The sequence below is a fragment of the Astatotilapia calliptera genome, chromosome 23, assembly GCF_964374335.1.
Source record: "Astatotilapia calliptera chromosome 23, fAstCal68.1, whole genome shotgun sequence".
In the NCBI taxonomy this organism is placed as follows: Eukaryota; Metazoa; Chordata; class Actinopteri; order Cichliformes; family Cichlidae; genus Astatotilapia; species Astatotilapia calliptera.
This window is the reverse complement of record NC_137443.1, coordinates 34354069-34367420: the sequence shown is the minus strand read 5'-3', so window position 1 is coordinate 34367420 and position 13352 is coordinate 34354069. Positions and strand designations below refer to the sequence as shown.

General features: G+C 39.3%; 1 protein-coding gene across 4 annotated transcripts in view; it reads right to left on the bottom strand.

Annotated features, from left to right (window-relative positions):
* zranb3 (zinc finger, RAN-binding domain containing 3) overlaps positions 1 to 13352 on the bottom strand; it is a 128700-nt gene that overhangs the window by 49383 nt on the left and 65965 nt on the right. For all 4 annotated transcript variants that reach the window (XM_026158746.2, XM_026158745.2, XM_026158744.2 and 1 more), the window contains exon 14: positions 10888 to 11190. In XM_026158746.2, the coding sequence (XP_026014531.2) occupies positions 10888 to 11190 (303 nt within the window). The remainder of the gene's footprint in view (positions 1 to 10887; positions 11191 to 13352) is intronic.

Here is a 13352-nt window from a genome sequence, read left to right as displayed (position 1 = left end):
CTAGAAATAAGACTGCCTAGGACAAAAGATTAAGTAATAAAGTGCTTGAAATAAGTCACACCTTTTGTGTATAACTTATTAAAAGAAATGAAAATTAACTCGCTTAACAAAGTAATAGCCCACGTTTATTGTTTTGTTTTTTGTGAAACAGGTGGTGGCAGATAACAGTTGATAACAGTTTCAGAATCAGCTGTAAAAGCTATTCAAAGAGAAAATCGCAGAATTTCTTTGTCCTGCTGGTGTAAATTCTGCTTCTAAATGGGAAAACATGAAGGCATTTTAGGGTGGATATACATAATTTGTCACAGTCTAGCAGTTTTGTTGTTCTCAGTCCTTAGTTTAGTTTTTTTTAATCTGATTTTAGACTTTTTAGATTCATTTGTTTTTTGTTTCAATTCCATTTCTAGTTTTGATTCAGGTCTGGATTTGATTTTCTGTATATTTCTCTGAGTAATCTTGTAGTATTTCTAGATGTTTTGGAACACTAGTTTCTATGTAGATTCATGGGTTATAATTAATCATAAGTTTAATGCTAAGTTAACCATATTTTGTCAAATCTCTGTGGTAGATTTTTTTTATCTGCCATGTTACTTCCTGCTTTATTTTGATAGTCCTACTTCCTCTTTATCTAGTTTTCTGATTCTATTTAGCTGTGTCTTGTTTTTCCTTTTTTGTATATACAGTGCTGTCTCCCCCTTAGTCCTTGTCAGAGTGTTTATATACATCTCTCATGCATTTCCTCGTCGTTCCATGCGTCAGTATTTTTCCAGCTTTATTTCTCCTGTCGGACTTTGTTTTTCCTTTTGGACTTTCTAACAGCCAGCCTTTGACATATAAACACATTTCATTTATGCTAGTTTAGTTTTTTTTACTGTGCAATTAGTTATCACAGCGAATTAATTATTTACATGTCTAATAAACCAGGCAAAATGAATAGCATGTTACACAGTTTGTGTCTTTCCCTGCTGTTATCCTCATATACAGTCTTCCTGTTAGTGCTGTGCTGCATGGGGACGCTCCACTCACTCAGAGTTAACAGTATACATGTGCAGCTATCCCACCGACACAGAGGAGAAAAACGGTTGGCTTAATTTAGGAAGAACAATCTTAGCTATGGATTAAGACAACAACAAATCTGTAAATGAATTATGTACAAGCACTGCATCAGAACTTCTTTTTTCCCTTACAAAAAAAACCAGACCACTGGGAAGCATAATGTTTGGTTTATTAAAAAGAAGAAGCGGGTAAAGCTTGAAAAACTCTTGGAGATGAATCTCAGGGTCAGGGCGCCGTCTCACTGCAGAGTCTTCAGGCTGAATCCTCCTGTGGTTCCTGAGCGGAGAGAGATAGCAGAGAGAAAAAGACAGTAAATGTTAGACATGCCTGTGTAAGCTTAGCCAGGTAAATGCATTAGGAGATGATTTTTTTTATTACCCTGTAATACAGTATTAGTATGCCAACACACATATTTATTTAGCCTCTATGTAATATTTTCTTAGAGCCGCTGTCATATTTTAAACTTACCTTGTGTCTTCAGTCTCATTTGGTTCCTCGACGTTCTGTTGGCAGAGCAGAAATACAATACAGGTAACTGTCAACAAGACCACGAAGCCTAAAAACAGTGTTTACAAGACGTCTCAAATAAAAGTATTTTATTTATAACTATATATCACAAAAACCGCTACTTGTTTCCACGACTGTTGTGCAGTTATCGTTTTATCAGCTGACCAGACAAACACATGCCATCATATTACAGATGCAGTACTGGCTAATATTAAATTTGGTCAACTCAGCAAAAAGCTATGGTTAAAAAATAATTTGCATTTAAAAGTAACTTGGAGCAACTAATTATGTGTTGCTAGCTTAATCTGGTGTCAATTAGCATGTCTAACATCTACATCTATAATCCACTATAATGTTTGTATTAGCTAGTTATATAGTCTTTTTTTAACATCTTACCTTTTAAAATGCTGATATAGCTCTATTGTGCAGATAGCATACGTTACTAACTTAAGAGAACTATTGCAAGTGTTTGTGATTTGCCATTGGAATAGATCTGGAATTGAATTGGACCCGGTGTAGATGACAAGATTCCAATGTCCCAGTCTACATTATCATGAAGTCTGGGTCCAGTCATGTAGACAGACTATTACTAGAGTAATGGGGTCTTGCCTAAGGGCGTGACATGGCTGATCAACCAATTAAATTTGCCTCCTGATGTGCATGACTTTTCCATCTTTAGGCTGTAGGGATAATAATGTGTTGATGTGCTATAAGTGACTTTTTGCATCATAACTGAATCACAACCATTCAAACAATGGGCACAGTTAAAAATTCAAAAACAAACAAAGATTAATAAATGAAATCTTTTTTTAAAATATGATAATCTAAAAGTTTTGAAATATTTCTTTTTTAAAAAGGACAAGAAAGTAGATTAGCCTGGTGTTTGCATGGCGTCCTAAATATCTGTAACCCATACTGACACATACTTTTCTATTAAAAAGGTCAAATTAAAAAAAAATGAGCATGAAACTAACTGCTAGCATGCTAGTCATCTACAAGTTACAACCTGTCCTACATGCAGCACCTGTTAGCTTGGCTGGTAAAACAGAGTTCATAAAAGAGGTTATTTAATACACGCGATTGTACCAATGAGTCCAAGTACATATAAAAAAAAAGATTAGAACTGGTGAAATATAAACATTTGGAAGCCAAATCTACTGGATGTAGCTATCAACTGAAATAGCAGCAGCAAGTTTATATTTTAAAATAAAGTTAAAATTAAGCAATGTTTTTATTTAAACAAATGTACAAACGTAAAGGATAAAGTGTAAATGTCACATACCGTGTAAAAGATGGACGCAGCTACTGTGACGTCACCCATTGTTTCCAAATTCCTGTTTGAAGCTTTGAGATGAGCATTTCTGTGGTCGCCATTGTGGCTGCAAAAAACTGGGTGTGACGAGAAGGAGTGAGTTTGACTGTGGATCCACATGCTTGTTGGTTAATGACAACTCATTAGCCAATAAACGTGCAGTTTCATACCGATATGGCCCAAAACGAGTGACTGAGCCAATGAACAGAAGAGTTGTTTCCAGAAGTGAAGACAGAAATCTGTTTTCCCGTAAACCTCTATAGGCCCAAAAGCATTTTTGCAACCACAGCTATCATCATCATCGGGTGACTTTCAGTTTTAAAGCAATTCAACTTTCTGACCAACTAATTTTAATCACTATAGAAAACTATTCCTTCAGTATAACGCTGTTCAGCAACACAGAAAGCCAACTTCTTTGACAGAAAATGCCCAATTTATTTTTCACAAGTTCACTCTAGAATTTGCTGAACAACAGGATTGAAACGCAGAGAGAGCAGAAAAAAAGAGTGATAAAATCATGGTCACACAAGGAGAGAAACAGAGAAAGAAGAGAGGGAGCGGGTCATTAATGTCAGCTATGTAGCTTGCTCATCCTGCCAGCATCTAGCACGAAAAGGTCAGGTGGTGGAAATGAGACCGCCACTGTTCGACCACGCTTCATTTAGACAATGACCTATAACACTCTGATAATACTTGCCTTAAATCACTTCGCGTGGCCAGTTGTCTGCCTTGTCGGTGTGTGTGTTAGTGAGATTGCGCGTGCGTGCGTGTCCATCTGGCTTGCTAATGGGGGAAAAATACTGACACAGGCTGTCTGCGACAAGAGAGTTTCCATTGAACAAGTGCTGCCCTGCACCTGCACTGGATCTCTAGTGGGTATGGGAGAAAGACATCTCTCCAGTGTTTTAGTTGGGAAACGAAAGAGAACTCCAAGTGTGAAGACTGCTGTTGCCAAGCCACTGTCAATCCCCGTTTTTGAGAATTAAATGTATTTATCTCTCAAAATCTCTCAAAAGACGTGTATATTTAATAAAAAAGTGAATCAATCGTAGATGAAACAGACTTTTCTAGCATTTTAATGCAGTTGTTTAAAACAAACAAACAAACAAACAAACAAACAAATAAACAAACAAACAGATTTTCTACCGACTGAGTGCTGCTGGTGGCGTAATATGATTCAGATCAGTGTTTAGTTCCCTTTGCTAGCTTGTTTCTTTCTTTCTGGCTATGGTGGAAAACTCCTACTCTTCTTAGCACATTTTCACTACCAGCTGCTGATCAATAGAAAACCATGACATCATTAGTGTGAGTGTACAATGCTGACAATATGCAAACTCACTCATAGCAGAGTGATTATTGGTCACAGAGTACATTATGCCTGTGAGGTCAAACAATATATCATATTTTTCACTCTACCTAGCACACCTTCATATGGGACTGCACAGGTAAGGTATTTAAGCAGAGACACTCTGGAATAGCTGATCGGTCAAAACCAATGAACAGCTGATCAGGCTAAAATATCTGCATCTGATCACAGATGTTCACCTACTCAGAAATATAATTATACGTCTTTATGATGCAGAACACAACAACTGATTGGTCCATTTGGCAGCAATATGCTGTTTGAACATCATATTTATTCCAGCAAAGGTTCTGCGAGGCTTTAATTCCCTCTCTGATACTAATGCTAATGGCAGCACAGCAGCCACCAATCTGCTAGTGTAGCATTTGCTACACTATGGCTACACTACTGGGTTTATATTAGACAGATGCTTAAGTTTCTATTCTATCTTTATATCCTTAATCACGTCATAAACCGTTCTTTTAACATGCTCTTTGTATTCAAAGTATTTCAATCGCTTCTACTTTGCAGTATTTCTTTAAGCAGTTTTTATTTTCCACAGAAACTGTTTCTATTTACTGACTGTTTTACGGTCCATCGCTGCTTTGAATAATATCAGCGATGTAATTTGATGCCAAATCCCTTTGTATCGATGTGAGATCATCCAAGTAAGACATTTTCTCTCCTTGACCTATCCTGTACAAAGTCCATATCTTTCACTTTTATGTTTGCCGTCCTCATAGGTGCAATTTTCCCAGGTCTGCCACAGTATGTTCTGCTCTCAGACCAGCCTCAGCTGGAATGGGCCACTCTGAAAATACCAAGATAACCAGACGAAGGCATTTCACAGAGCTACAAACCTGGAACCAAAACATTTTTAGGACACTAGCTTTTCGCTAAATCCCATCCATCCTTTTGTCCTGCTGCATCTGTAATGAAACCTTGCATCTCTGCAGTGTGCAGCCCATATTTGTTGTAAGCAGTTTTTTTCCCCCCCTTCCCCTGTTTGCAGTGGTAGAACGCGCCAGCTGCATTAAGTGGGCCATTTATACGATGGGGGCAATTCATCTTACAAAGCCGTCTTATTAGACTGTCACTTACACAGTATGAACAGTGCCTTCAAAACACCCCAAGGGATTTATCTGTTATTTTACTGAGAGAGAAAGAAAACAACGCCTAATTGGACTGAGTCATCTTATCTTCTGCAGAATTGAAACAAAAGATTAAAAAAAAAAAAAGGAAAAAAAAGAAATCCTAACTGTGCTTCTCAAGCATGAAGACGTTTGGTGCCGCTGCTACATTTGCACTAATATCCAAAAGAGACAGGTATCCATGTTTAAATGTTTGGGCCATGCAGATCGACTGAGCGACAGACAGTAAGGAGAGAGTGGGAGACGGGGAGGTGGAGGAGGAGTGATTGCCTGTCTGTGCTGTGAGGAAAGTAATCTCAGAGCAATCAAGAGGTAGGAGCGGCCGACAGCTCTGCGGTTTGCCTTCTAAAACCACAGGCAGGTTGAGGAAAATCATTAGGCGCCGCTCCTGACCCCATAGGTCACTTTTATTGGACAAACACAGTGCTTTGTAATACCCACGCTGCTGGAGACAGACTGGCAACAGCATGTAACTAAGAATCTGACTAAACAACAACAGGACAGATAAATGCCTTGAATAGTTTTTCTTTTCTAAAACAAATTACGTCATGCATACTAGCCAGTACACTCGTGCAGTTTTTGAAGGCAGTCTGATTTGTAGATTTAAGCTGTCAATATCGTCTGTCTCAGCGCAGGCTGCCTCCCTCGTGTTGAAACAAGAGCCGTGTGAGAGCGGTACTATCTGCCATAGGACTACTGGAACTACCTATAACAAATCAAGTGAAGACATTAACGTAGTAACATGCGCCAGGTCACTGGGTCTAAACTCTAGGGTCAGAGTTAGGTGTAGGGCTTGGTTACCATCCGATCCCTCTTGTAGAATTGTTGCCTGTTTAAAACACCCAAATGTATTGTTTTAATAGAAAAGTTTCAAAATGTGAGACTTTATCTTCAAGACCCTGAAAATTTGTCTATGTAGTACGTGGCTAGAACAAAATCACAGGTTACAAGTGAGATGGTGGATTCAGAGGTCTATTTCATCATAGGTGGTAACCCTAACCCTGCAGGAACCGAACTTTACTTCTGAAGAAAGCCCAAACACGTGTGAGTCAGAATGACTCTTTTCTTTATTCTATGATTAAACTGACTTAGGAGCACAACTAAAAACTACTAAAGTGGCACAGATTTACTATAGTGTTGGGGTTTTCAGTGATGCCAGCTTTAAGGTCAGAGGGTGTGGAGCCTTAAAATCAACTAAAGAGGGTGTTTGTAAGTCATTTGGTTTTAATTGGCTAACACCAACTAGTAAGACTTGATGCATGCTCAATCATCCAGGTAAGGAAATCCTGAAGAAGCTGATTTTGTTCGTCTGGATGTAGAGTTTTCAGTGGGAGAAACATTTCGTCAATTATAATCAGTACATTTGCATAATGACAACTGATCAACACTGACCAATGAAGAAACTGACCTCACAGCCCATTGTTCCTTCAGTGGGCTGGTTTCAGTCATTGTGCAAATGTACGGTTTATAAGATTGGGGAAACCTGCAGTCAGCTGAGACTGAAGAAGTCACTTGACGAAACGTTTCTCCCACTGAAAACTCTACATCCACGTGAACAGAATCAACCTTTTCGGGACTAACTAGTACAGTACTGATCAGTCCCATTTTAACACTTCTATGATCAAGATTGGGCTTTTTTTCGTCTTTTTTTTCTTAAAACCATGAAAAAACATGGTTAAAATGGCAGACTGCGGTAACTACGGTAACTGCGGTAACTGCCTGGCAAGCTAACAGGTTTATAGATGACCCTCAACTCTCAGCCTGGCCTAATGCAGTCTGAAAGGAGATAGAGTCCTGCTGTGTAAGCTATTACATTATAAAGACTAATGTTTGTACCTTTTTCAATAAATTAATTTATGAACTGCTCATACTTATATATCTATACATACATACCGTGGGTGGGCAATTAATAAGCTGAACTTAGTTCTGTTCAATATTATTTTTATCTCTTTATAAACTGCTACTGTTAAGAGTAGATGTTGTAATTAGGCAATGAAAATGTGAAGTAGGTAAAAAAAAGCAGTTTATCTTTTAAAACACATTCCCAAAAACAGAGTGAACAAAATCTCTTTTTGCTAAATTTCAAACTACTATTGCCAGTTTTCTTGTAGTTTAATTACTTTATCTGCAGTTTTTCCTTTTTTTTTTCTTACTCAGTGGCAGAAATCCAGATTTTTTTGTCATGAGTGATTTAAGAGCTCGGGAATGTCCTTACAAAACTGCTCTCAGGTCCCATACTCTTTTAACGCTTTGCCCAAGAGGAGCCACGTGACAGCTGTGTGCTAGTCCGCGTTACCATGTTCAGTCTGAAGCGCCTCCAAAAGTGAAACAAACTATCTGTGATTCAGTCCTTTCAACCTGATGAAGTTAACAACATGGTAAATTTTTAGGACTGACTTACACAACACCTCCTGACTTTCGATACAATCCAAAAATACCAATTTCAGTCACTTCAATTCAGTTCAGTCACTTGAAGGTATTATTTCCAGAAGTATTCTGGAAAAATACCAAACAATCAAACACCCCACAGAGCCCCACAGGAGAGGGGCCTGATGGCTGAAGGCTCTGCCTCCCATTCTACTTTTAGAAACTCTAACAACTACAAGTAACCCTGCAGTCTGACAGCAAAGTGCTTTATTAGGACAACATATATAGCAGTACTATCAGATCTTTAAGATAAGTTTGGGCCTGCCCCTTTATGTGAGGAGAAGGATTATAAATTTGATTGTGGCTCTAACAGGGAGCCAATGAAGAGAGGCCAATATGGGACAAATATCATCTCTTTCTTGGCGCTGTTAGTACCCTCTATTTTGGATTAAATGGAGGTTTTTAGGGAATCTTTAGAACAACCTGATAATAATAAGAGTAGTTTCCAATGGCTTTGTGCAGATAAAAGAAAGTAGCTCTTCATATTTGGACATCTTGGTTAAAAATGACTCCAAGATTTCTTACAGTGTTGGTGGAGGCCAAGGTATGCCATTCAGAGGCAAGTGTCTGGTTCGACGCAGTTTCTCTGATTTTTAAGGCACCAAGTACAGCTGTAGTTTTAAAAACTATGTCATCTGGGTTCAATGATAGATATAACTAGATATCATTTAAATACCAATAAAAATAAATCTGAAAATTGAAAAGTAGATCATAAAACCTGACAGTTTGTCCCGGGATTTCAAGCATAAAGTTACTCAGCAGTCAGCTCTCCACAAACTAAGCACGCAGCACTACCTTTGACATCAGTAAATAAATACGTATTAGTCCAGTTTAAACAAAACAAAACAACAACTCTACATTGAAAACAAAAGAAAACAAAATTGTACTGTGACTTCACAAAAAAACAAAACAGTGATCTATTCTCTGATGACGAGTTTTGGTGGCTGAAATGGGAAACTGCATAACGTATACTTATTTATGCTCGAATCCTAATTTCCCATTGACATCACGCAGGACAACCAAAGTGCCAGATGTGGCCCAGGGGCCGTACGATTCACAGGTCTGATACAGACCCACAAATAAGCAGCGACTGAAGGTGGCAGCCTTTGCGCATCCCAAGGGAAGAAACACAAACACACACGGTGATGTCCATGACTTCTAGACTTCTGGCAGCAAATCACTTTTTATCAGTCTTAAAACAGACCTTATTTTTTTCAGCATGTTGGCTGAACCTCTAAAAATGGGAGACAATATATAAAAGTGGCTGCAATTCCTAAACAGTTAATGCAATAACTTCGTCAAACCCCTTAAATTAAAGCTGAAAGTCTACAGATCGATCAAATGTTAATGCAGAAGTGAAACCCACAAGCACTGTGGCAGGGATTTAGCTATTAGCCAATCAGAAGAAAGTGTGCTTTCAGAAAGGGGGTGGCTTAAAGAGGGAGGAACTAAAATGGCTTATAAATTGCATGAGCCAGGTGTCCATCCAATTTATAAGCAACAGTTTAAGGTAAAAACGGATCCTTTTGAACTATGAATCATGCAAACCTACTCGAGAGGACTCCCTGGATAAAATATTAAAGCTGGAGTTGAATAAGAAAGGTTCAGATAAGAAAATTAAAAGTGAGAAACCCCTTTTATTCATTTATCTGTGGAATCCAAACAACTATTATTTCAAAAATTACAATCAAGTGGCAAATTTAATACTGTAAAACACTGTGTTGGAATCTAAAAAGCTCACGTGGCTTTCCACTGAGCGTTGGGCAGCTTATAGGCTTGTGTTTCTCTTGTTTCCGTGTCTGTTATAAGACAAGGTGTTCTCATCACTTAAGACAGCCCTGTATCACTCTGCCTGTATGTTTAGGCTATTGCTTAAAGCTCTACAACTCCTGCACAGTACTGCAGGTAGACATGAGCTGTCTCCAGGGGAAAAAGTGCATGACTAAGGGGACGTAGGGGGCCAAGTTGGTATCCAGCGGTGTCTCTTTAGTGCTGCCATTTCTGATCGACTGTGAAGCTTTTATCGCTCCCCTTGAGTCAGTCTAAATAGAGGTGTTTTTATTTTTAAAAAAGGCTTTTTGCTCACCTTTAGTATAAAGTACAGAAGGCACTGCAGGGAAAAGAAAAGCTGCAGTGGAATTCAGTCCTAGACTGATGGGGTGGCACACGTATCTGCAAAGATGGGAAATTAACCACTCGACAATCTGGTCACTAATAGATGTCAAATTGTAAGTGTGTGCGTGTGTCTCAAGAACAGGAATCAGCCAGGTTGTTGCACGCTGATCTCTGGATGTTAAAGGCTAATGGGGATTGATGGCTTGCCTGTTAAAACCTGAACGCTTTACTCCTTCCCGTGTTGAGTGTTCTAGAATAATGTTTTTGAAAAAAGCCCCGAGCTCAGTGTCACCCCTTTAATATGAACATCTACATGTTTTCAGAGGCAACACCCAGGTCACGGGCTTTTCTTAGACTCTGCTAGTCTGGCATTTTTTTAAAGCTCTTCATATTGCACACAGTGTAATTAGTTCTTTGTAATTAGTGCAATTTATTGCTTTGCGTATCCCTTTGAGACACGAGTACTTGAACACAGAGGTCTTAATTTGCAATATTACACACTGTGTAATTGGGAATTTGTTTCCTCACATCCCTCTGAGATTCACAGACATGTGCACATATAACCAGAGCGGACGGGGGAACGGCAGGTTGTGTTTCAGGGACGAGCTGGAGCATCTAGGGAGCTTGTGCCTTTCATGAAATTAGACCTTGGTCAACTTTATTAAAAGAAAAAAAAACAACAACACAAAAAAACAAAACAGCCAATCAGGAGCTCGTCAGTTGGTGCTGTACGCTGGTCCTCAAAGCCAGTGGAGATCAGCCAAGTTTTACTTACTGTAATATCTCCTGTAGCTTCATGGCGCAAAGTGCAGAAATAGTAATAAGAAGTAAGAATAATAATGCCTAGCCCCATATGGAATGAGCTATGGTGCCTTATTGGAGGTGATGATATTAAACAGCATTATATGGGCAGGTGACAAGAAGGCACTAGCCAATTTCCCTAGATATGAAAAGAAGAAGATTGCATGTGGGATTACCCTGTGTGCGGTCAGGGGGGAGGCAGCCACCACCGCTAGCGTCGACGTCGCCTCTCTCTCCCACTGATTGTTTGCCTTTGAGCCACCGCTTGTCCTCTTCCTCTGCTTCTCCCACTCTCTGTTTGTCTTTGGGAGGCTCAGCCTCCTTCTCCTCCATCTCCCCCTCTTTGCTCTGTTTGCCTTTGCGTGATTTCTGAGGCCGGGCTTTTCCCCAGCTGAGCTCTGGCTCACTGTCGGAGCTGGAGACAACGACACAAGCCTGGTCCCTCTGGGTTGCAGGGGGTAGCTGAGGCCTGGGTGGCTCTGAGCCAGCAGGGAGAGACAGAAAGAGAGAGAGATGAAGATTACTCTATTGGCTGAGCCGCACAGTGTAATCAGACTTTGAAGAGTTTCATTCCCGAGCAAGATATCCATCATCTGAAGAGTGTGACAGTGTGACAAAATGACTGCTGACATGAAAGTAAAACTCAATATGGCTCATTAGTGATGTTATTTGCCATCATAAGTTCTTCACTGACAAGTTTAGCGGGTGTGATGGTGTAAATGAGTCGACATAAGCAGGGGCGCAGAAGAATGTGTATATTTTCAAGCCTTTATTGTGGACCTATTATGCTCATTTCGAGCTCCTTATTTTTATTCTTGGACTTTCTTATCTTTGCATGATTCACATTTCAAAGTGATCCTTATTTATTGTTTACCGGGCCTCAGTGCAGCACCTCATTATATCCACTGTCTGAAACAAGCCATTTAAGCTTCTTCCTCAATACTTTTTTTTTGCACAGAAACCCAATGGTCTGACTGATAACAGCTGACAAAAGCTGAAAAATATGAACAGTAAGTGTCATGATGTTAAGCAGACAGGTGTAATTTATTCACTTTCTTTTCCTTGGTTTCCCCCTAATAATAAACAGACAGTAATAATATAGCAGAAAAGGAATACAATTAAAAGCAATTATTTATTTGGCAGCAAATCACAACAGTTGCCTCAAGGTGGTTTCTATTGTATGGTAAAGACAATAACACCAGAGAAAACCCCAACAATCAGACAGTCTCCTATCAGGAAGTATTCGGAGACAGTGGGAAGGAAGAACTCCCTTTCAACAGGAAGATTCAGGCTCAGAGAGAGACAGCCATCTGCAAATCTGATGATACAGACATGAAAATACACAGAAGAAAAAACTGAATATTTGGACCTCCCTGACTTTTATTCTTTTGCCCTCATGAGATTAAAGTGAAATCCAAAGTAATCCTTTTTTATCTTAGAATGGGAATGGTGCAGCGTCTTAGTTCATCCTCTGTAGGGAGGAAGAACAGCAGCTGGGCGGGGCTTGTGTGCTCACAGCTGGACCTGTGTACTCGAAATGACCACAAAAGGCATGTCTGCTATTAGTGACATAATACTACTAATTAATAATAATACATGTGTATCATTATCACTGCACTTGTACATACATATACATTTTCTTTCCTCTCTTGCGTAGCTGTAACAAGTGAATTAAATAAAGTCGATGTCTATAAATCCAAGAGTAGGGAGAGAAAAAAAAAAGCACAATAAGCCCCCTTTAAGTAGTAGATATTTAATCAAGGCGATGAATTTTAAGTGCACATAAGCAAATATATTCAAGTGTATGTCTTATTTGTATCTTCCTATTCTGAGTAGTTGCTTGATATACAATGACCATTTACAGGAAGTAAGCACTATCTGGGATACTTGAAGTCTTTGTTGCTCTGCAGCCCATCAGCTGTGATGCAGGAACTTACAGATGAACACCTGCCAGCCTCCTTTCACCAGCTACTGGATCCAAACAGCCAATATCGTTTTGCTGAGAGAGCAAATTACGTTCGTGTCACATTGTTTTGTTAATTGCTTGCCTGCATCATGTGCAATCAAACCTAAACAAAATAATTGTCAGCGATTACTGCATCTGTGGCGCGCACCAGCCGGGGTGCAGTGAGCAGTGTTCAAACAGCTGATAATGGCTGAATGCCAACGGCAGATCTCGCTTTAAAGAGTCAGCTTGAAGTCCGCCTATCAAACTTGTTTTGCAGCTCCGCTCTTAAACCATTCAAGCGATTTCCATTCATGCAGAATGTTGTAATTCTGTGAAGGTCAAGCAGAAATCTGAGCCACAAAAATGTTAATGAATGCAGGGATTATGTCATCGTCATTCGCAGACTTCACGTTATTTTAAATGGTACTTTCTGTGCTGCTGTTTATTAGGAAAGTAGAATTAACAGATGGATTAGCTGCTTAAAGAAAAGACCGTTATTATTTTTAGTCAAATGTAAATGTCACGGTCAGAACAGAACTTCTTAAAAAAAAAGTGTCATGCAATTTCTTACTTTTCTTAGTTAAACTTTAATCACATCTCTTCACAATATTTGTCAAACTTGAGGTGCGAAATGTAAGAAGACACTAAGTTGTGAGTCTTGAGGATGCAGAGGGCTAATTAGTGATCTTGCGT